Raw genomic sequence first — 24,161 nt, 5'->3', positions numbered from 1 at the left:
AGGAAAGGGCAAGACAAAGACATTCGTCCAGTTCTAGCATATGAATCCTTCCTCAGGCCAACCTTAGTCACATTCTCTTCTTAAACTAATAACCATTGTCAGGGGAATTGATTAGGCTAATCAATCTAGACCCCATTGCTTAAGCTAGGCTTAAGGTTCCCCTGAACAGGTAAAAGATGGACACCTCCCAAAAATTAGGGTTGGGTGAGGGAAAAAGGAGACTGGCAATGGTGAGATGTTGGCAGATACAAAGCGCATATCTGAACATTGATAAAATGAAGGACAGGATGTGGTGAAAACACCCAGGAAGCATGGAGATGCTCTGATAGCTGCAGAGGACAGGCAGCATCCAGGTGAGGAGCCTGAACACAAAGTCTTTGGGATGAAATGTGAGGTGCGTGGCGTTCCAGGCCAAAGCCCCACCTTAGCATTGGTATAGAACTACAGCACTTGGTATTACTGGAGTTGAAAGGGATGTGCTAATAGTGCAGAGGTTGTGGAAGGAAGTGGAAGACAATCTCAAAGGGTGAGGAGCACTAGCGGGTCAAGAGCGTGCACTTCATCGCTGCAGAGAACAGACTGAACAACAGCATATTAATCACTGATGTGACCAGATTGGCATTTTAAATATTTGCAGATAATTTTAATGAATTTACAGTCAGAGCCTCTCTTAGTAGTCCAGATGAGTGATTATGAGGACCTAGATTGAGGAAATTTTTGCAAATGGTAATAGCACAGGTTAGATTAGAATGTTGGGTCTTATGGGTTTAAGTCTTCACTCCTTTTCTGAACTAGCTTGCTGATGTGAGACAAATTATATTATCTGTGTAGGGAAGTAATACTGCTCACTTTATACTGGTGTTGAGAGGCTCAAATTAAATAATTCACATAGAGCCCTTAGAATTCTGCCAAGCACGAGTGCTCACCATTTAAGTATTACAGGAGTAATGTAAAGAAGTGATCTGAGTGAACAGTGGTTTGTGCCAGCTTTCACAATGTCTGTGTATTATTTTGCAAAATAAACAATACTGTGGAGAGATGGCTTAGTGCATAAAGTGTTTGCTGTTCAAGTGTCAGGACCTGAGTTTGAATCCTCAGACCCTTGCCGAGCTGGGAATAGCAGCAGAAACCTGTAACCCTAGTACCCCTACAGGGAGATGGAGCAGAGACAGGAGAATGCCCTGAAGCTTGTGGGCCAGCAAGCCCAGGACATATAGTCATAAAAGAGACCCTCCCTAAAGCAACGTAGGTAAGGCAAGGACCAATACCTAAGGTTCCAAAGTTACCCTCTGACCTTCACACTCATTCTGTCAAATGTACATTCATCACCATCCACACATACCTAAAATATAGACAGTACAGATAAATGTACCAAAAAGAGAATAATAATGCTACTATTTCATTTTAAGACTATTTCAAAGACCTAGTACTTCATCGTAGGGAATTGATGTACCCTTGCACTGCATCTTCTGTCTGAACAGTATTTGAAAACCTTTAATTTTGTGAACCAGGCATGGTGGTACATGTCTGTAATTCTAGGGCTCAGGAGTCTGAGGTGGAGAGATTGCAAGTTTGAGGACAGCTTGGGCTCATAATGAGACGGTGTCTCAAAAATTTATTTTGATCAGAATTTTAGAACACAAAAAAGTTGTGAGAATATTGTGAAGAGTCTCCAGGTTTCTCTCTCTCTTTTAAAACAAAACAAAACAAACAAACAAAAAAAAAACAAAGCCCCCTCCCTCAAACAAAGACTTTTGCTAGGCAGTGGTGACACACACTTTTTTTTTTTTTTACTTTATTTATTTTATATATATGGACACTGTTTTCATGCACAGCAGAAGAGGGAATCAGATTACATTACAGATGGTTGAAAGCCACCATGTGGGTGCTGGGAATTGAGCTCAGGTCCTCTGGAAGAACAGCCAGTGCTCTTAACCTCTGTGCCATCTCTCCAGCCCCATCTCCAGGTTTCTAAGTGCACCTCTGCTATGTTGCCTTTGAGACATATAATTAAGATAAAGTATCTAAATGTTTTCTGAATGGGTGAGAGGACATTTCCTCCTGATTATTTCAATGTGACCTTTTTCCTTCCTTTGTTCCTTCCTTCATTTTATTTACTTTTGTTTTTAGACCTGGTTTCACTATGTAGTTCAGTCTGGTTTCAAACTTGCTGTGTAGATAGGCTGACCTCTAACTCACCACTTTCTTGCTTCAGCTTCCTAAGTGCTAGTATACAGCCATGTATTCCCAGATCTTAGTGTAGAATTTTTTTTTTATAGAATCACTGAATTCTCATATATAGTTACTACATATATATATGAAGTTAATCTTAACATCAACAGTTCACAGAGTATAGGATAATCTAGTCTTCAGAGTTCTTTCAAATTTCACCACTTATCATGTGTGTCTTTTACAGAAAACGTAAACTCTTCATGCATTGTATTTAGTTGTCATGTCCCTTTAGTCTTCTTTAAGCAGAGTCAGTTCTTTCCTTCACTGTGTGGGTACTTGGAGCAAACTTGGGTTGTCTATCTTGGTGGCAAGCATCTTTACCCTCCAAGCCATCATGCTGGCCTGATATTGCTACTTAAAAACTATTTGTTATAGTAAATTTTAAAAAATGGCTGTTGGGCTATATAATGTAATTTATTATTAGCCCTAAGATTATCACAGCAGTATTATTTAACCCGCTATCACAGATAACACACACACACACACACACACACACACACACACCTGTTAAATTTATAATTGCCTTATTTACCTTGGGCCAGGCAAATATTTTGCCTACACTGTCTCAGTATTCTCACCATCTATCTCCCAGCCCCCATGTGGTCTACCTTTCATCCATAATCCCATGGTACTTGCTTTTATTCTTCATCTGGTCTTTCCACGCCATTATTGGAGTCCTTTCTCCTAGCCCACATGGTTTCTTCTCCATGCTAACCCATCGTGGTGTTTTCCTTTTTCCTCTCTTCCTGTGATTCTCTCTTGAACCTGAAGCCCAGGAACCTTAGCCATGCCTATCCCATTCTTCCCTTCCCAGGTATAGGCCATTTAATCAACCAATCAGATATGTCTTAGGCAGGTTTACAAAACAAGGATGGGTAGAACCAGATCTTGAGAGCCAGCATTAGAACAACCCTAACAACTATTTTAGATTTATTTATTTTTATTTTATGTATGTGCATGTTTTGCCTGTATATATGTATGTCATCCATGTGTGTGCCTGGTGCCCTTGGAATTCAGATGAGGACATTAGATCCCCTGGAATTGGAGGTATGGATGATTGTGAGCCACCACATGGATTCTGGGAACTGAACCCAGATTGTCTGCAAGAGCTACGAGTGCTCTTAACTGCTGAGCCATCTCTCCAGTCCTGACATTGCTACTTTTTCCTTTTTCTCTCTCTCTCTTCCTTCCTTCCTTCCTTCCTTCCTTCCTTCCTTCCTTCCTTCCTTCCTTCCTTCCTTCCTTCCATCCTTCCTTCCTTCCTTCCTTCTTTCCTTTTCTTCTTTCTTTTTGATACAGGGTCTTTCTATAAAGTGCTAGCTGTCCCAGAACTCACTATGTAGACCAGACTGGTTTGAATTCACAGAGATTGCCTGCCTCTACCTCCTGTGTTCTGGAACTAAACATTGATGCCATTATGCCTGACTGACATTGCTACTTTTAAGTTGCACAGACCAGTTATTCTGTAGAAAGCCCCTTACTTGGTATTGCCTGTTTCCTCATTATTAGACTCAGGTTATTAATTTTTGGCAAGACAACAACAGAAGTTCTATGGTGTTCTGAATGTATTCTGTTTGTGGGCATGAGATGACTATCTGACACATTACTGTGACGTACTTAAAGTCTATGATGCCCTTGCCCTCTGCATTGAAAGAAATGTATTGTGCCTAGATGTAGTTGTAACTTTTGAAAAAAGACTTTGATTATTGTGCCATGCATTGTATCTGAGCATTGGGGAAGCTGAGTCTGGAAAACCGTGAATTTGAAGCCAGCCTAAACTATGCATGCAGCAAAACCCTATCTCCAAATTAATAATGAATTAATTTATAGGTTTTTTTTTTTTTTTTTTTTTTTTGTACTTGCAACTTTTCTGTAGGTTTATAGTTGATTCAGGGGCTGAAGCAATGGCTCAGTGGCTAAGAACACTTGTTGCTCTTGCAGAGGACCCGGGTTTGGTTTCCAGCACCCTGTGGTAACAAAACCATCTGTGACTCCAATTTCAGGGAGTCCAACTCTCTCTTCTGACATCTGTGGGTACCAGGATGCAAATGTATGCATATACATACATACAGGCAGAACACTCACATACATTTAAAAAGAATGCTTCAGATAGGAAGCCTGAGAAATCATTTATGAACAACACATTTATGTTAGTTCCATCATTGTGGGTTGTGGGACCCTGCTGTTAAGGTCTAAGTCTGGCATTTCCAGAGAGCTTCTGAGCTCAGTATAAGATGACAGACTCCCTTTCTCAGCTGGGTTCCTTCTCAGCCTGGTCTGGGGAACCACAGATCTTCTAAGGAGCATCACATAGCTCTCGGGGAAATTAACAAGCCCAACCCTTTCCTGATAAGAAACCCATTTAGCAAGTACCTAGGGATTCCTGGAAACACAGACACTATGCTAATGAGATTACTTGGTGACTTGACTTTCAACCAACGACCTTTAACATATCTGGAGTTCTTCCCCCCACCCCCCATAGGATAATTAAGAATTGTGTTCATCCTCTTATGATAGGACTGTGTTAATGTATGTAAATCAAGTATTCCTGGGACCCCCTAGCCCAGTGAATCAAACACATTTCACCCTCAAAACCCCTCCTACTGCCCAAGGTTTATAAGTCTCTGTTTCACATGAAACCAAGGGGCCAGCATCATCTATTTCACCAGGACCAACTGAGACTCAGTCATTTACTCTGGGGAAGGATGGGCTTGCATTTTTCCCTGAAGAATTAATTTCTGGATCCCCAGGGCATGGCTTCTGTTCACTCTCAGTCAGCCAAATGCTGCTGGCCTCCGTGAGCTTCCACCATTCACTGGCATGACAGGGCAGATGGCTGCTGCCATCTTTCTAGAGCTGCTTTGTCCACTGTAGTTCCTGTGTGCAGGAGCAAGCAACTGGCTGTTCTTGAAACAGCCATTTTGTCTGGGCAGACAAAACCAGGCTCCTGCCCCTGCCTCTCTTCGTTTCAGAGCTCTGAGTGAGCCTCTGTTACCAGCTGCCCAGAAAGCAGCCACTGACTTTCCCTTGTTGCTATCTGGCTGAGGTTTTGGAGCCCTGAGCACCTGTGACTCAGCCCTTCACCCTTTTCTGCCAAACTTCCCAGGAGAGTACCTGATAAAGCCCAGGTTCCCAACTGGACACGGAATGACAGTGGGTCACATTATTGTTGTTGTTGTTGTTGTTGTTATTATTATTATTATTATTATTATTATTGTTTTGAGACAGGGCTTCTTTGTGTAGCCTTGGCTGTCCTGGATTCACTCTCTCGACCAGGCTGGTCTAGAACTTAACAGAGATTTGCTTGTCTCTGCCTCCCAGAGTGCTGAGATTACAGTTGTATACCTCTGCACCCAGCTGGGTCACATTATTTTTTTTAACATGCTTATTATTAGGAGAGCATGGCTAACTTTTACTCTGCATAGTTTGCTATATAATTTGTATATTTTTGTTGTTACATCAGGGCCTGCACCCTAGAGTCATAGCTGAGGGATTTGATGCTGCAAAGACGAAAGCGCTTGAAGTTTTAAATAAAATTAAAGTAGAAAAGGAGATGAAAAGAGAAATCCTCTTAGATGTGGCTAGAACATCCCTGCGGACGAAAGTTCATCCTGAGCTGGCCGACGTGCTAACAGAGGTATGTGATCAAACTGTTGTCTAGCAAGGATAGCCAGGTGTGTTTTTATAAGACAATCAAATATTGCGCATAACTTTTCAGAAATGTAAAACAAGAGGGTGGGCTGGGGCAGATGGCTCGGCGTTTAAGAGCACTGGCTGCTCTCTCAGATGACCTGGGTCCAATTCCCACATGGCGGCTCACAGCCATGTCTAACTCCACTTTCAGTGGATCCAGTTGCCCTCTTCTCACCTCTATGGACAGCAGACACGCACATAGTGCACAGATGCACATGAAGCTAAAACGCCCATACATAAAAGAAATGAATACATAAAAGAAATGAATACATAAAAGAAATGAATACATAAAATAAACGAATACATAAAAGAAATGAATACATAAAATAAACGAATACATAAAATAAATAATTTAAAACCCACCAACACCAAAACAAAACAAAACAAAACAAAACAAAAACAAACAAGAAAAAAAAACCCAACCAAGAAGGCAAGCATTTAAAATTCAATTGACTGGCTGTCCTCTCTGATCCACTTTGTTGGTGATGGTAGAGAGATGGAGCTTAAGCCGAATAAAGCTCTTTACTTTTGCAAAAGAAAAATGAAGGAAAGAAAGGAAGGAAGGAAGGAAGGAAGGAAGGAAGGAAGGAAGGAAGGAAGGAAGGAAGGAAGAAAATTCAATAAAGCACAATAGTATTTTTAATTTTCCCAAGGTGTCACATTAACAATAACACGACTTGAAATTTGGGAGGGACTTAGCTTCCTGTGGCTTATCTCTTGTGGAAGCCCTGGACCGTGTATTCTGCTAAACCTAGAGCTCCATATTTGATTATATCAGATAACACATGAGCAGGCCATTTTGGTAGTGTGCCTTGTTAGGATTGCTGCTTTAATGAGGCAAGACTGATTCATGTTCAGGAAGTAATGTTTATTAACTTACTTGTGGAGGTAAGCTATGTATAAAAAAGAGATAGAACTGCCTGGGTAGTTCTGGAAGACTTGTTTCCAGTGGTTATCACTCAACTACGTTGTTCCTCAGCTCTGTTGTTTCTGAAACTGGAAACCAGGAACAAGCCATTCATAATAATCAAATTCACAAGACACTGCCATGTGACATAGGATGCTACATTATTAATTTACTTTAGGAAACACAAATGTGCCAGGTGTGGCATTTGGTGACCATGCCTTTGACTTTGAAGCTTGAAGCCCTTTCCCTGTTTAATCTGGTGATAGGTCACTTGGGCTGGGAGTTCTTGTAGTCCAGGTAATGTGCCTATCCTATGCTTCTTTTTCAGGCTGTGGTGGATTCTGTCTTGGCTATTAGAAGACCAGGTTTCCCTATTGATCTCTTCATGGTGGAAATCGTGGAGATGAAGCATAAGTCAGAAACAGATACACAGTAAATTGCATAAAATTTACAATTTAAAAAATTCCTGTGTGTGTGTGTGTGTGTGTGTGTGTGTGTGTGTGTGTGTGTGTGTAATGATGACTTGAAGAAAGTCTCCCTCAGCTCTTTGTGAATTCTAGGGCTCGAACTCAGGTTGTTAGGTTTATTATTTGCTGAGCCATCTCACCAACCACACTTGGCAATACGTAAGTCCCGAAATATTTGGCTTTTATTAGTTTTACTCAATGGCAATGTATTCATTTCACATATTAGCTACAATGAGCCTGTTCCTTTTAGGTGTTGCAATGAGGAGTAAGCAGAACACACTCTCCTCAAGATGGTTACATTTCTAATCAAACTAGAGAATGAAACATAATTTGTGTGTGAGATTTTATAGTGTTCAGAAAATACTGTCCTGATAAGAAACTGAACTACAAAACTAAGAGGCCTCTAAAGAAATGAGAGCTAGCTAGCCATGTCCAACACACACACACACACACACACACACACACACATACACCAGAAAATAACAATTGAAAAGGTTTTTTTGGAGTACAAAAAGGCTTGGAGTGTTCCAGTGTGCCTGCAGCACAGGTGAGAGGATAAAGCAGTAAGGACTTCAAGAGAAGGTGCTGAAAGGAGCCATGATGACAATGGATTGAGTTCCTTAGAATAGTCAACTCAAAATATATGTAAATACAGAGCAGATATCTCTCTTACTTTCATCTTTATCGTTTTCAATCTAGTTTCAGCTACTTCCTTCCTTCCTCCAGATCCTCCTTTTCATCATGTTTGAGACGAGGCCTCACTATATAGCCTAGACTTGGACTTGAGATTCTCCTGCCTCCCTAGTCCTAGGTTAGTGCTCAGACTAATCTAGGTTATTTTGAGGCAAATCTTGAAATAACGTTTCATTTTTGTTGTGGTTTGAATAGGAATGACCCCCAGAGACTCATATGTTTGAATGCTTGGCCCATAGGTAATGGCAGTATTGGTCAGACCTTGTTGGAGTAGGTGTGGCCTTTCTGGAGGACATGTGTCTAGGTGGGGGAAGGCTTTGAGGTCTTATGAGCTCAAGTCTGGCCAGTGTGTGTTATTCTCCTTCTGCTGCCTGTGGATCAAGATGTAGAACTTGAGCTGAAGAGATGGCTCAGCAATTAAGAGCACTGGCTTCTCTACCAGAGGACCCAGGTTCAATTTCCAGCTCTATTTCCCAGTTAATTGGCAGCTCACAACATTCTCTAACTCCAATTTCAGGTGGTCTGACACACTTACACAGACATACATGCAGGCAAAATACCAGTGCACATGAAATAAAAATAAATAAAAGATGTAGAACTCTCAGCTCCTTTTCCAGCACCATGTCTGCCTGCGTGCTGCCATGCTTCTTACCAGAAAGATAATGGCTAAATCTCTGAAACTGTAAGCCAGCCCCAATTATATGTTTTTCATTATAAGAGTTGTCACGGTCATGGTGTTGCTTCACAGCAATAGAAACCCAAACCAAGGCAACTTAAAAAACAATTATCTAGAAATAAATATAAATAGTATCAGTAGTAATTAATAATAATACTAACATATAAATATATTTAATATTTCAGTTTTAATGTTTGAAATTTTCAGTGAAGTTTATTTTTATTAGGATGCAAACATCTACATATTCCATTTGTAACTTACATCATTCTCTTAGGATCAGTTAGGTTTTCTACATACTTATTTGAAAAATCAGTATTTCTTTTTAAAAAATTTTTTATATTTATTTATTATGTATACAATGTTCTGCCTACATGTATGTCTGCACACCAGAAGAGGGCGCCAGATCTCATTCTATGACTGCCATGCGGTTGCTGGGAATTGAACTCAGGACCTCTGGGAGAGCATCCAGTGCTCTTAACCACTGAGCCATCTCTCCAGCCCCTGAAAAATCAGTATTTATATTTGTCCATCTTATCTGATCCTTCAAATTTTAGGAGGAAATGGTCATGAAGATCTACCCCACCCCCATTCTTTCCATCTTCCCTCTCATTTTGCCTAGGCTGTTTGTATTTTGTCTCAGCCTTTCTCTCTAATGTTTTGACTTTGGGTTATGGGGGTGGGGCAGGAGGGAGAGCTATTTGCTTTTGTCTTATTAAAATAGCACTTAGGGCATTCACTTTCAGCTCTCTGCTTTTGTAAAACAGTATTTGAGGCTTTCAGTTTTCCTCAAAGTATTAACTTAACTATCCCTTACTTTTATCTTACTACATTTATTTATTACATTTATTTTTGTCTTTGGCACTGGTGTTCATTGCATAGCTCAGCTTATCCTGGAGATCTTTTATCTCAAGCCTCCTGAGTGCTGCAGTTACAAGCATGTGCATTTAGTTAGTTAGTTAGTTAGTTAGTTAGTTAGTTAGTTAGTTAGTTAGTTAGTTAGTTAGTTTGTTTTTGAGAGAGGGTCTCATTATGGAGACCAGGCTGGCCTTGAACTCACAGACATCCACCTGCCTCTGCCTTCCAAGTGCTGGGATTAAAGGTGCCATCACCACCACCACCACCATTGTCATAACCACCTGTCAAGCATGTGCATTTTTATGAATTTTAGAATATTTTCTTTGCCTTTCAAAGATTTTATTGAAGAGTGGTTTTGGTATAACAAGACTATTTTAAGGGCAAGATTAAAAGTACAGAATGGTGTAACAAAAAGTGGCTCTGTGGTGAACCTCTCTCCAGGGAGGACCCAAATAAGCTGTTTTCTTTTTTTTGGCATCCTTCATTTGACCATTAATTTTTATTTTATTTTAGTTTTTGAAGGCAAGGTCTCTGTTGCCCAGGCTGGACTGGAATTAGTGGCAGTGCTCCTGCGTCAGCTTCCTGCATTCTGGGACTAGAGGCGTGAGCCATGCCCGGAAGTGCAGCCAGCCTTTTGAAGAGTGCCTTCTGTTTCTCACCTGGTGTCAGACCCCTCATCTGCCCCATTCTCTTCACTCCTCTGGCAAGCCTGTAAAGCCTCATCCAGACTCTTTCTTCTTTTCCCCATTCTGCATCTCTTTTTGGATATCTGCAGAAGTTCTTGTTGTTAGGAAGAGTTGGCTTAACATGCGTTTTTTTGCATGCTTTTCTATAGTTATGGAGCCTGTCTCACTGGCAGGCAGACAGGCTGAGGTTTGCGGGAAAATGCAATCCACTTAAAATGTTTTCTAGTTTATGTATGTGTCTTAATTTTAAAATATATAGAAGAATGTAGCTATTGATTTTTAGTTTAATTATATAATGGTAGGGGACACATTATATAAAATTTCACTACTTTGAAATTTGTTGAGGTTTGTTTTTAAGCTTAAGTATAGAGTCAATTAATTAGTTTACTTGTTTTATGTTTTGTTTTCAGGGGCCAGGGTTGTACACTTACTGCCCAGGCTGGCCTTGAGCTCACAGTAATGTTCTTGCCTCAATCTTATGAATCCTAGGATTACAGATGTGAGATAGCAGCTTGGCTTAAGAGAATTTATTTTTAATGTTTTAAACGCACACACACCAACACACCAATACCCCACATATGTTTGTTTATTTTGAGACAAGAGCTCTCCATGTAGCTTTGGATGGCCTGGAACTCACTCTGTAGACCCGGCTAGCCTTGAACTCAGAGATCCGCCTGTGTCTGCTTCTTCTGTGCTGAGTCTATAAATATATTTTTGTTTCAGATTTTTTTTTTAATTATTTTATGTGTATAAGTGTTTTGTCTGCATGCATATATAGGCAACATGTGACTATCTGGGACCTATAGAGGACAGCAGGGTGTCAGGTCTGGAACTAGAGTTAATTGTTGTTATCCCCATGTGGGTGCTGGAAACTGAACCAGGGTGTTTTGCAAGAGCAGCAAGTGCTCTTAATCACTGAACTTTGTCTCCAGCTCCCATGAGCTTTCTTTAATTAGTATGTGTGTTGGGGGTTGGTCTGGTGCTACGTTTTCTGTGTATTCTGATGTTAATTACTTGTTCCTGCTCAGAAGAGTACATCCTCACATAAACCTATCCTTGTTTTGGAAATTTGCCTAAGACATTATACTTGATTGGTTGATTAACAGCCTATCACTGGGCAGGGCAGAATGGAATAGGTGTGGCTAAGGTACTTGGTTTTTGGGTTCAAGAGAGAATCATGGGGAGACAGACAATCGTGAAGAGAGGAGGGAGAAGGACCCCGGGATGGGTTAGTGTGCAGAAAGGACCACGCTGAGAGGAAGGACTCCATTAACAATGTGAAAAGAATACAAGCAAGTACCATGGGATTATGGATGGAAGGTAGAACAGATGAAGAGGATTAAGGTGGATGGCATTGGATGGGGGCTGGGAGATGGATGGTGAGGTTATTGAGACAGTGTAGGTGAAATGTCTGCCTGGCCCAAGGTAAATAAGGCAAGTACAACATCTAACACGTGTCTGTGTCTTATTATTTGTAATATCGAGTTAAATAATACCATTATGACAATCTTAGGGCTAATAATAAACATTATATAACCAACACTTTTTGTTTACTACAACATATATGCCTGTCTTTTTGTTTTGTTTTCTTTTTTGAGACAGGGTTTTTCAGTATAGTCCTGGCTGTTCTGGACTCACTTTGTAGGCCAAGCTGCCCGTGAATTCACAGAGATCTGCCTGCCTCGATCTCCTGAGTGCTGGGATTAAAAGTACGTGCCACCACCGCCTGGCTTACTTTCAGTCTTTTTGTCTTTACATTTTAGGAGATTGTTTTTTGTAAGTGACATACTGGGACAAGTAAAAATTCTTTTTTTTCCCTAAGATTTATTTATTATGTATACAGTGTTCTGCCTGCATGTACACCTGCACACCAGAACTCATTACAGATGGTTGTGAGCCACCATATGGTTGCTGGGAATTGAACTCAGGACCTTTGGAAGAACAGCTGGTACTCTTAACCTCTGAGCCATCTCTCCAGCCCCAAGTAAAAATTCTTGACCAGATAGTCTTTACATTTTAATTAACTATTACATTTAACGTATTTCTTCTAATTGACTTTTCATTTTATTGATTTTATCATTATATTTTTCCCCTCTACTAATTACAAATTTCACACTTCTACTGCTTTTTGATTCATAGAAATTATATAATTATGTAACTTATAGGAGTCTAGCCTTAACATCTTTGCTCTGGATAATATCCCCATTTACTACTTCTTCAAGCATGATATTGTTACTGTTTTTTTAAAATCCCACTTGATACTACTGTTATTTCTTTTTTGTTTGTTTTTGTTTTGTTTTTCGAGACAGGGTTTCTCTGTGTAGCCTTGGCTACTCCCTTTGTAGACCATGCTGGCCTCTAACTCACAGCGATTTACCTGCCTTTGTCTCCCTGAGTGCTTGAATCACAGGTGTACGCCAACATGCCCAGCTCACTACTGTTATTTCATACTGTGTTTGCAAAGATTTATCTTCATAATTTCAACTTGTTTTAATGCTTATGGCTTTTTACGTCTCAGATTCCGCTTGAGATAGCAGCTCTCTTTCATTGATCTGCTGGAGATATTTTCTGGGTCCCAGAGTCTGTCTAATAGTAGTGCTCAACCTTCTTCCTCTCTGGCCCTCCCCAGCATACCGGGAGCTAACACATTCAGCTCAATTTCTTCTTTTCACGTCTTTTCTATCTGTGGATGACTCTGCAAGTTCATGTACTTCCTTAGTTAACATTTCTTGATTTGACAGTGGGTCACTGAGACCAGAGATGAAACCCAGGAGTCTCCTTCAGACTAGGGAGCACTGTTTTTTTCTCTGCTTACTGTTCATCATGTAGATTTCTTCTCATAGTTTCCTGGAAGCATCCTGTCAAATGCGGTTTGCTTTCGTTTTCACTTTCTGGTGTTTTTATTGTGCATAAAAACTAGGCTTACAGTTACAGATGGTTCCTGACTTACAGTTCACTTACAGTTCCTCAGCTTTACAGGGTGTGAATGTGAAATGCATTCAGGGGAGCCATACTTTGAATTTTACATTTTGATTTTCCCCTAGCAATATATGGTATGATACCTTCTTGTGATGCTGAGCGGTGGGAGTGAGCCCTAGCTCACAGCTAACCCTGCAGTCACAAAACTAAACAGCCAGTACTCTGCAGTAACGATGCTAAATAACGATGCTAAATAACGATGGTAGGAAGGTTAGGTAGATTAAATGCATTTGACATGATAGTTTCAACTTATGATGGGTTTATTGGAGTGTAACCATGTGATAGTCAGTTTTGATGGTCAGATTTGTGGGATTTAGAATGGTGCCTGACACAAACCTCTGGGTGTACCTGTGAGAGTATTTCAAGAGATTTAAATGAGGAGAGAAGATGCATTCTACATGTGAATGATATGAGCTGAGATCTGGAATGAGTTCCGAGTAGAGGTCAGAATGAGAAATATATGTCTGAGAATTATTCATATGTGACGGCAACCATGGCTTTTCAAGATAGCATGGCTTTTAAAGGCTAGAGAGATGGCTCAGTACCTAAGAGTACCGGCAGGTCTTCCAGAAGACCTGGATTCCATTCCCAGAACCCACTATCTGTAACTCCAGTTTTAGGAGATCTAATGCTGTCTTCTGGCCTCTGCTGTTACTGCATGTCCATGGTGCACAGACACACATGCAGGCAAAAATTCATACACGTTGAAGAGGAGGAGGGAGGAATTAAGAAACAAACCAGAAAGACGCCCATAGAACTGGAAGTGGTGATCCACCAAATTCAAATCCCCGTCACCAGCCATGATGTGAAGTTTCTGGAAAAGATGTGTGCTGCCTTGATCAGAGGTGCAAAGAAAAGAAATCTGAAAGGGAAAGAGCCAGTTCACATACCTACCATGATACCAGCAATTACTACAAGAAAAACACTTTCTAAGACACAGGATCGTTTTTTAAATGAAAGTCCGTGAGCCGCTCATTGTCTTACACAGTCCATGAGTGATTCATTGGTTTTTGAGATTGTTGGTGACTACTTCCATCAGCATTGAATGGGGAGAGGAGGTCAAACTTACTGTTGCAGTTGCCTAAGTGAACTATTTTAATATATTGATTTAATCAGTTAAAAAAAAAAAACCCTGAACGTCGAAACTTCAATGTTTAGATTTTGAAAAAAGATTTAAAAATTCACCAGTGGAGACTGAGATCAGGGAGGTAGGGCATCAAAGAGGGAGCAGTGTCTCAGCACCCAAGCAGAAAAGTCAAGTGTGGTGAGGCTTAAGTACATGGTTGTGAACTGAACTGATCATTATTTTGCTTCAGATAGAGGCAGAGATGAAAGTCCAACTGAAGCAAGCTCAGGAGAGAATGGTTGAGATTTATTGTGGTTGGTTTGGACAGCAACCTGCCACAAATTAAAATCACCTGAGCAGGGAGCCCCTCCTAAAAAAACTCCTGATCACCTTGATATGGGGAGACTCACCCTGGTTGGGGGTGGTACCTTCTGGTAGTAGCACCGAGAAAGGGGTGTGTCAGGAGAAAGACCAGCCAGCTTTTTGCTTGGCTTCCCTCTTGCCCTGAATCAATTTGCCCTGTTAGTGCAGCTGCTGACTCTTTGCCAATTTCAGAAACTTCCACATTTTCATCCTGGGCTGAGGCCAGTGGTTTTCCAGGTCCCTTCTGAGCTTCCCATACCAGAATAGGACTCCTGAGGCATTGTGGACTGAGCAGTTCCTGGTCACTCCCTTCCACTAAGTGAGAATTAATCCCTGAGGGACCGCTGCCGAGGCACCCAGTCTTAAGTAACTACTGGGCTTTCAGTGGTGCTGCTGCTGCTGCGGTTCCTGTTTTAAAGCTGACTTCATAAATTTTAAATAATATATTCATCCCATTGGTTCTGTTCCTCTAGAGAACCCTTAGTAATTCAAGGTGGAATTGCAAATGTAGACAATTCAGAGTGTAGCTGTAAACAAGAGCAGTGAAACGGATAGCATTCTGTGCTGGAAGTGAATTGGGGAGTGGAGTGAGGAGAGGAAGCCTCTGTTTGAAAGAAGTGAGGACGGGGACTGGTGGGGATTGTGGAGGTGGTGACGGGACACTTTCTATTCTTTCTTTCTTTTTATTTATTTATTTATTTTGAGACAGGATTTCTCTGTGAAGAGAAGGCTGGCCTTAAACTCACAGAGACCCACCTGCCTCTGCCGGGATTAAAAGCATGTGCCACCATGGTCCAGCCTAGTTTCTATTTTCTCAAAGCAGCTATTCATTTTCTGAGGATGGGGAGAGAGTAAACGTGACAGAAGCTTGAAAAGTAGTTAATATTAAATGTATGATTTTTTTTCCTAAATAAATCTTCATTTTCATTTGGGAGTTAGAGTTAGAGTATTCTAGTCAGATTAAAAACTTGAAGGCTTCATTATTTCTATGTTAAACATTTTAAAGATGCCCTTTCTCCCCTCTCCCTCCCTCTCTCTCTCCCTTGTTCCCTCCCTCCCTTCTTTCCTCCCTCATCCTTCTGTTCTTCCTTCATTCCTTTCTTCCTGACAGAATTTTACTTTGTAGCTCAGGCTGGCCTGGAACTGACTGTATAGATTAGGCTTACTTCAGACTTGTGGCATTCCTCTTGCTTATGCCTCCCAAGTACTGGGATTAGAGATGTGTGCTACTATGCCTGGCTAAAAATGTGTTTCTTTAGTACCTAGCAAAAGGGGCTGAGAGTACAGATCAGTGGTAGAGAACTAACCTAAAATGTACAGGCCTTGGTTCAATCCCTAGCACTGAACATACTCAAAAAAGATTCTTATAGGCCAAGGAGAGGGCTTGACAGGTAACAGTGTTATCTTGTATAAGCCTGATGACATATGTTTGATCCTTGCAACCCATGTAAAAGGCTGAATGCATGGGCTAGCCTGGAGTGTGCTACTCAGTGGCAGAAGCAACAGGAGAGACCATGTATCGTCAAGGTGGAAGATGAGAACTGACTCCTCAAAGTTTTCCTATGACCTCCATGTGTGTGCCATGGCACATACATGCCACACTTACACGTGCAACAAGTAATTCTTTTTAGAAATTTCAAAGAGAATAAGTAGAAATGTGTATGTGACTTTTATAAAGATATGACAATATTTACTCTAGAAAAAAGTATTTGGAAAATAACAAAAAAGGCCCATACTTTGTATTGTATTCCTACCATCCAAATCTACTCAAACCCTCTGGGTCCTCAGTCTGTCTGTCTGTCTGTCTGTCTATCTATCATCTATCTTTCTATCTATGTATCTATCTGTGTATGTATGGATGTATGTATGTATCTGTCAGTCTCTCTAGTTAGTTTTTTAAAATCTGTTTTATGTATATGGGTGTTTTGCCTGCAGGTATGTGTGTATATTACATGCATGCTGCGTGCCAGAAGAGGGCAGAGGAGGACATCAGATCCCTTGGCTACATGGGTGCTGGGAGCTAACCCCAGGTCCTCTGCAAGAGCAGCAAGTGTTCTTAACTACTGAGCCATCTCTCCAACTCTTCTATACTTGTTTTTATGGTGCTGGGAATCAAAGAATGCAGAATCTCAAGCATGCTAGACATGCACTAGACCAGTTAAGCTACATCCCCAAGTATGGAGCTACCCTTCAGTTGTCAACATATTTTATCATGATTTACATACAGTATACAATAGGTAATTCTGTACTCGTTGGCTATCCCTGTAAATATTTTCAATGTATTACATAGTTTTCATAGCTATTGACTTACTGGGCCATTATTTGCTGAACAATAGTCTATTGTGCTGGACATTTAAGTTAACAGTTTTTAGTTATTCTATGTAATTATTTGAACAAATGTCTCTAAGAAATTCATTGTGTGCCTACCTTTCATTATTTGATCAGCTACTCCTATTTTTGAGCTGTATAACTTAGAGAATAATTCTGGGTTGGCTTTTCATTTTGACTTATGATCACATTGTTAAAACAGATTCTTTTGCTAGTTCCACTAATTATATGTTAAGTTTGAAGTTATACAAAGAAACAAAGTGTGTCCTATCTGTTTTCATCTTTGAATGGCATTCTAATTTTATTTTAACTTTTTTTTTGGCATTCTAATTTTAGAATGTGTATTCCATGAAACATTATGTATTTTAATAGGTTGATCCGAGGACTGGTTTTGGACCATGGTGCCCGTCATCCAAACATGAAGAAACAAGTGCAAGATGCATTCATCCTCATTTGCAACGTATCACTAGAATATGAAAAAACGTGCGTGTCAATTTGTCTTTATAACATTCAAAATGCGTTTAACATTTCTTTTTCTTTTTTGTAAATTTAAAAAAATTTTATTTATGTGTATGTATCTGTGTGTGGGTATGTGCATGTGAATGAAGATGCCCAAGAAGGCCAGAAGAGGACATAGATCCCCTGGAGCTGACGTTATAGGCAGTTGGGAGCCACTTGACATGGGTACTAGAACTGAGTTCAAGTCCTCTTAGCCTGACCCATCTCTCTAAGCCCATTTTTTTAATAGTTATTTTTTCTATCTCCATTCCCCTCCTCCTGCTTCTCTCTAGATAGAACTTCACTCTTTTATTTTTTTCTTTTGGTTTTTGAGACAGGGTTTCTCTGTGTAGCCTTGGCTGTCCTGGACTCACTTTGTAGACCAGGCTGACCTCGAACTCACAGCAATCTACATGCTTCTGCCTCCCTGAGTGCTGGGATTAAAGGTGTGCACCACCATGCCTGGCTTAGAATTTCACTCGTTAGTCCATGATGATCTCGAACATGCATCAATCCTCCTGCCTCGGTCTCCTAAATACTGGGATTACAAGTATGAGACACCATGCCCAGCTTTCTTTTCTCTAAAGTTGTCTAATAATCTTTTTTTTCTTTTACTCCCACCTTTTCTACTTTTTCCCATTTGTTGTTTTTATTTTCTTGAGAAAGGGACTTATGTTGCCCTGGGTAGCTTCAAACTTGTGAACTGTTTGCTTTAATTTCCATACCTGGTCTACTAACTTGTTCTTATTAATTCCTTAGAGAAGTGAGCTCTGGTTTCTTTTATAAGACTGCAAAAGAGAAAGAGAAATTGGTAAAAGCTGAAAGAAAATTTATTGAAGATAGAGTGCAGAAAATAATAAACCTAAAACATAAAGTCTGTTCTGCTTCCAGTAAAGGATTTGTTGTCATTAATCAAAAGGTGAGAAAGAAGCTTACAGGTTAAGTGCTTGTCATTGTCCTCAGCATTTCTAAAGGGTCCCTGCAACACTTTCAGGGATTTTGGGGAGGAAGATCTTTCAATAATAATAATGCCTTTTATACTGTGTTGACATTTGTAATGGAAGGTAAAATTCCTAGCTTTTTCCTACAGAACAGGAGACTAGCACCAAGCTATGCTCACCATCATATTCTTTATTACCACAGCACTAGGGGAAAAGGCATTTCATTTCAGGATGTCTTGATGGTGGGTCTGGTCAGGTGGCTCAGCAGTTAAGAACATGTACTGTGGGGTTAGAGAGATGGCTCAGTGGTTAAGAGCACTGTCTGCTCTTACGAAAGGACCCACATTTAAATCCCAGCACCCACATGGCAGCTCACAACTGTCTGTAATGTCAGTTCCAGTGGATCTGACACCTTCACACTAATGCACACAAAACACAGAGCTGAGTTCAGCTCCCAGCACCACATAGTGGTGTGGCTCACAGCTACCTAGGCCTGCAGCTCCAGGGGATCTCATGCCTTTAGCCCCCCCCCCCCACCTGCACTCAGGTGCACATGCCCACATACAGAGATATCATCCACGTAATTTTTTAGAAAAGAGTATTTTGAAATGTTAACTATAATGATATTATTAAATAGTAATACTTAAGTATTCCTATTTTTATAATTTCATGTGATAAAATATGAAATATACATAAAGCACTTTTGTGTAGCAAAACATGATGGTTGTCTTGAAGAAAGCATTTGAGTAATTGGATTTTGAGCTAAACTAGCTACTTTTTCATGGAAAGCCATTTTTCGTTAAAAGAAGGACCAACAGATAAACAATGGTTATCTAGATTTGAATGGTCAGTGGCTTTTTCCCTGGAAACTGAATGCAGTAATCCTACCACTCCAAGGAAGACACCTCACTGAATATGCTGCTTGTAACACTTGAGCCCAACCCGATGAGCCAGTACTTTCTAAATGACTGAAACCCACAGTTTTACAAAAGCATACATGAATAAATAACCCCCTCAAAATATAAGATTAATGATTTAAAAACTTTAAAATGTTTTTCTTTTTAATTTATGTGTAAGAGTATGTGTCTAAAACTGGTGTTGCAGGCAGTTGTGAGCCAACTCACATGGGTGCAAGGAACTGAACCAGGGTCTTATGGAAAGATCAGCAAGGACTGTTAACTACTGACCCATCTCTCTAGCCCCTGTTTTTATAATTTGATACAACTCACTGTACAGCTTGGGCTGATATGGAACTTGCTTTGTAGTCTGGAACTTTAGATCTTCCTTGTTTCAGCTTCCTGGCTACTGAGACTACAGGTGTGTGTCACCATGCCCAGCACTGGTTGTTCTTGATCTTTAAGAATAGAAAGTGGTGCTGAGACAAAAAAGCTTGAGAAACACTGGCATACATTTTTGAGGGTTAGGGGTAGAGAGCTCAGTGGTAGAGCACTTGCCTCGTGTGGGACAAAAAGCATGTAACTTTTGTGTTCATTTGATGACAGGGGATTGATCCGTTTTCCTTAGAAACGCTTGCAAGACATGATATCGTAGCTCTTCGCAGGGCGAAAAGAAGAAATCTTGAAAGGTTAGTGCAAATTATGTATATGAAGCCTTTCTGTTGCTCCTGCCACTGCCTTCCTTTTTGTTTGTAGTTTCAGGAGTTGAACCCAAAGATCTCTCAGTTTTTGTTTCTTTAAAAAAAACAAAACAATTGCTGGGGGCTGGAGAGATGGCTCAGTGGTTAAGAGAACTGTCTGCTTTTCTAGAGGTTCTGAGTTCAATTCCCAGCAACCATATGATAGCTCCCAAGTGTCTTTACTGGGATCTTACACCCTCTCCTGGCATGCAGGTGTAAATATAGATACAGCACCTCATATACATACATAAATAAATACATCTTACAAAACAATTTCTGGATATGGTGGTACATGCCTTTAATTCCAGCACTCAAGAGGTAGAAGCAGGCAGATCTTTGAATTTGAGAGTTTGAGGCCAGCCCGGTCCACAAAGTGAGTTCCAGGACACAGAGAAACCCTGTCTTAAAAACTAAAACCGAACAAAACAACCTCCCTAAAAGACTGTTTATTTTCTTGTGTATTTGATCACGTGTGCATGCTTTTCCTGTGAGTATGTGTGCCTCCAGAGGCCAGAAGAGGGCTTTCCATCCTCTGGCAGCTGTGAGCCACCGGTCCTGATGCTAGGACTCCACGTCCTCTGTGAGAGCAATGAGTGTTCTTAACTGCTGAACTGTCTCTCCAGTCCCCCTCCTATGATTTTTAACAGATTAAATTGAAGTCATCTCTTTTATATTCCTTGTAGCTTATAAGTAAACATTTCTGAGCAAAATATTGATTAATAAATGGTAAATTTTGTTGTTCATGTCAGTAAATAATTGAGCCATTAAAAACCCAGGTTGGGGCCGGATACTCAGCACTTAAGAGCACTTTCTTCTTTTACTGAATGCTAGTATTTGAATCCCAGCACTCACTGACAGCTTACAACTGTCTGTAACTCCAGTTCCAGGGGACCTGACCCACTCTTCTGGTCTCAGAGGGCACCAGCCACCCACATGGCGCGCATCCATATATGTAGGCAGAACACTCATACACATAAAATAAACTCTTTTAAATATCATTAAATTCATACCTTTGTTTTACAAATGAAGATTTTCTTCTAAAAATGTTTATTTTTTTTTTTTTTAATATCTTGTTCAAACCAATATTTTGGGCTGGGGAAGTGGCTTAGTGTGTAAAATAACTTGCTGTGCAAGCGTGAACACCTGAGTTCTGATTCCCAGAATCCACATGAAAGCCAGGTGAAGAGGCATTGCATGTTTGAAACCCAAGCACTAGAGCTTGCTAATCAGCTAGCCTAGCCGAAACTTCGAACTTTGTGTTCAGTGAGAGCCCCTGCCTCAAAAACATAAGATGGACAAGTGGCTGAGAAAAACATCCCGATGCCAACCTTTGCCCACCCCTCCTTGCATGGGCGAGTGCATCCTCGCATACATGGGCACACATGCACTCCTTCCCGTGCACGGAAAGAGTTTAGAAGCACTGTACTGCTGTGTGAGCTCACTTACAGGTGGGGTGTCAAAAAGTACTGAGCCTTCAGAAGTAGATATGCGAATGATAGTTACAGTGGACTGGGGTGCTAGCGAAGGTGAGAGTTTGGGAGATGTTGGTCAAAGGATGCAAACTTCATTAAAGAGGACAGCTATATTTAAGGATTTGCTTTACAGCATGGTGACTATAGTTAATAACTTTGTTTTTGAGATAGGGTCTCAGATGTAATCCTGACTGGCCTAGAAGTCATTATATAGACCAGGCTGGCCTTGAACTCACAGGGATCCCCCTGCCTCTGCTTGCTTAGTGCTCGGAGTAAAGGCCTGCATCATCAAGCCTAGCCTTATATCTATTATTGAAAACTACATAAAAAGTAGTTTCAAGTATTCTCATTACAAAATGATAACTATGGAAGGTAGTACTTATCCTACTGTACCTGACAAACATATTCCATTTTGTTTGTCCACTAAAAATAAGCTGCTCCCACACAGATAATAACACCCCATGTAGCCTGTGTTAGATATCACTTCGTCTTTAAGAAATTAGCTCTAGCTGGGCATGGTGGCTCATACTTAGTCCCAGTACTTGAAAGGTTGAAGTAGGAGGATTGCCATGAATTTGAGCCCAGCCCGGACTACAAAGTAAGTGAGATCATGCCCCCCCAAAAAAGGGAGGGGTGGGAGGAGAAATTAGTTTTTGTGTTTTCTATAACCAATGTGAAAGTAACACAAATGTGATTCTAGGCTTACCCTTGCTTGTGGAGGAATAGCTGTAAACTCCTTTGAAGACCTTAATGAAGAATGCTTGGGGCATGCTGGCCTTGTATTTGAGTATTCATTAGTGAGTATTTCTATGAATAGCAGTTATAACATGGTTCCTACGTCTTTTCTGGTATTTTATACCTTTTATTCAGCTTTGCATTTTGAGGTCTGACAGGACAGAGTTTATAGTTTATTTACCTAAATGTTAAGAATTTTGCTATGTAGCCCAGGCTGATCTGGGACTGTCTTTCTAACTCGGCCTCCCCAAATGGTGGGATATAATTTAACCACTTTAAAGTATATTTTTAGCTATACTTGATAAGAAAAATTTACATGAAGATTAGATTCTAATAGAAAATAGACTTGAATTTCATGACAATGTTATTTTATATGAATGTAATAATACAATGTGTCATGTTATACTGGTGTGTGTGTGTTACTGGGGGATCAAAGTCATGATCTCATGCCTGCTAGGCAAAATATTTTATCACCTGTATCCCTAAGCTATGTCTTAGACCTTAAAGTTATATGTATTTTGTCATCTGTTAGGGTGAAGAAAAGTTCACTTTTATTGAGGACTGTGTTAACCCTCTCTCTGTCACCTTGTTGGTCAAAGGACCAAATAAGCATACTCTCATACAGATCAAGGATGCCTTAAGAGATGGACTTCGTGCGGTCAAAAATGCCATTGAAGATGGTAAGCAAGCTCTTTCTGTGTTGGATAGGAACCTCATCTTTTTAAGTTGTAGTAAGTCTGCCATGGCATGTTTAGTATTTTAAGGTCCAAATACTATTTTTTTTCATTTCAATTTAGACAGTTTTCTAATTTTTCTTTAGGATATCTGTTAAGATAAAGCGTGCTACCCTATGGGATATCTGTTAAGATAAGGTGTGCTGCCCTGCTAATCAGCCCCCTCTTAAGAAATGACAATCACAACTTAATATACTGTTAATTTTTATATTTAGGAATTTATTTTTAAAACCATGAGAGCTTTTATAGCTTGCAACTTGCTCTTTCAACTCAAGTGTAGTGTAATTGTAGGAAAAATTAGGACGGATTGCTAACGTTTTAAATTTATTGATAATTTATAACTTGTTTGTATCTAAAAGGAGTTAAGGGAGGTGATTCAATAAAACCATCCCTTTAAAGCAGAGTAATAGGCATGTGAAAAGATGTTCAAAATCAGTCATTAAGAAAATGGAAAGCAAAAAATAAAATAAAAATTAAAAAAAAAAAAAGAAAGAAAATGGAAAGCAAAAGGAGATGTCATTTTACATGCTCAGGATGGCTGTAATACAAAAGGTGAACAACATAAGTGTCCTGTGGCGAGGGCACAGAGAAGCTGGAACCCTGGGAGAACTGTTGGAAGACAGGTAGTTCCTGGCTGGACCATATAGGACTTTGGTCTTTCAGTTTTTTGATGAGCCTCCACGGACTGGAGGCTGTTTAGCTCATGTTACTACCAGAGTTTAAGGGTTGTTTTAGGGTTGTTTAAGGGTTGTTGTCATTTGAGATGGCCTTTCTGACTGGGGTGAAGTGGAGTGTTGGTGTGGTTTGCATTTGCATTCCAGTTATGCCTAAGGGTAATGAAGTTTATTACCTTAGTTCCTGTGTTTATTGGCCTTTTGTATTCGTTTGGAAATGGTCTATTTATCTTTTTAGTGATTTGAGTTGTTTGTTCGTTTGGAGCCTTTTACACATTCTGATTTTAATTCCTAGCACAGGAATAACTAGGAAAGTTTTATCCCATTCTTAACCTTCTCTACTCTTCTCTGCTATGCAGAAGTGTGTTAATTTAACGCAGCAACATTTATCGGGCTTTGCTATTTGGTTGGGCTTTGGGGAGCATATTCAGAAAGGCTCGTCTATGCCTGTATTATCTGTCTATCTATCTATCTATCTATCTATCTATCTATCTATCTATCTATCTATCTATCTATCTATCTATCT

General features: G+C 40.2%; 1 protein-coding gene across 1 annotated transcript in view; it reads left to right on the top strand.

The window, feature by feature from the left end:
• The window catches only part of Cct6b (chaperonin containing TCP1 subunit 6B), a 44,333-nt gene that overhangs the window by 4,439 nt on the left and 15,733 nt on the right, over positions 1–24,161 (top strand). The window contains exons 4-10 of the mRNA XM_055619835.1: positions 5,696–5,869; positions 7,161–7,264; positions 17,318–17,428; positions 18,203–18,362; positions 19,887–19,969; positions 22,193–22,289; positions 22,760–22,907. Coding sequence (XP_055475810.1) covers positions 5,696–5,869; positions 7,161–7,264; positions 17,318–17,428; positions 18,203–18,362; positions 19,887–19,969; positions 22,193–22,289; positions 22,760–22,907 — 877 coding nt within the window. The remainder of the gene's footprint in view (positions 1–5,695; positions 5,870–7,160; positions 7,265–17,317; positions 17,429–18,202; positions 18,363–19,886; positions 19,970–22,192; positions 22,290–22,759; positions 22,908–24,161) is intronic.

The sequence above is a fragment of the Psammomys obesus genome, unplaced genomic scaffold (assembly GCF_907164565.1).
Source record: "Psammomys obesus unplaced genomic scaffold, mPsaObe1.curated_primary_1811, whole genome shotgun sequence".
Classification (NCBI taxonomy): Eukaryota; Metazoa; Chordata; class Mammalia; order Rodentia; family Muridae; genus Psammomys; species Psammomys obesus.
This window is presented reverse-complemented; position numbering and strand designations above follow the sequence as displayed.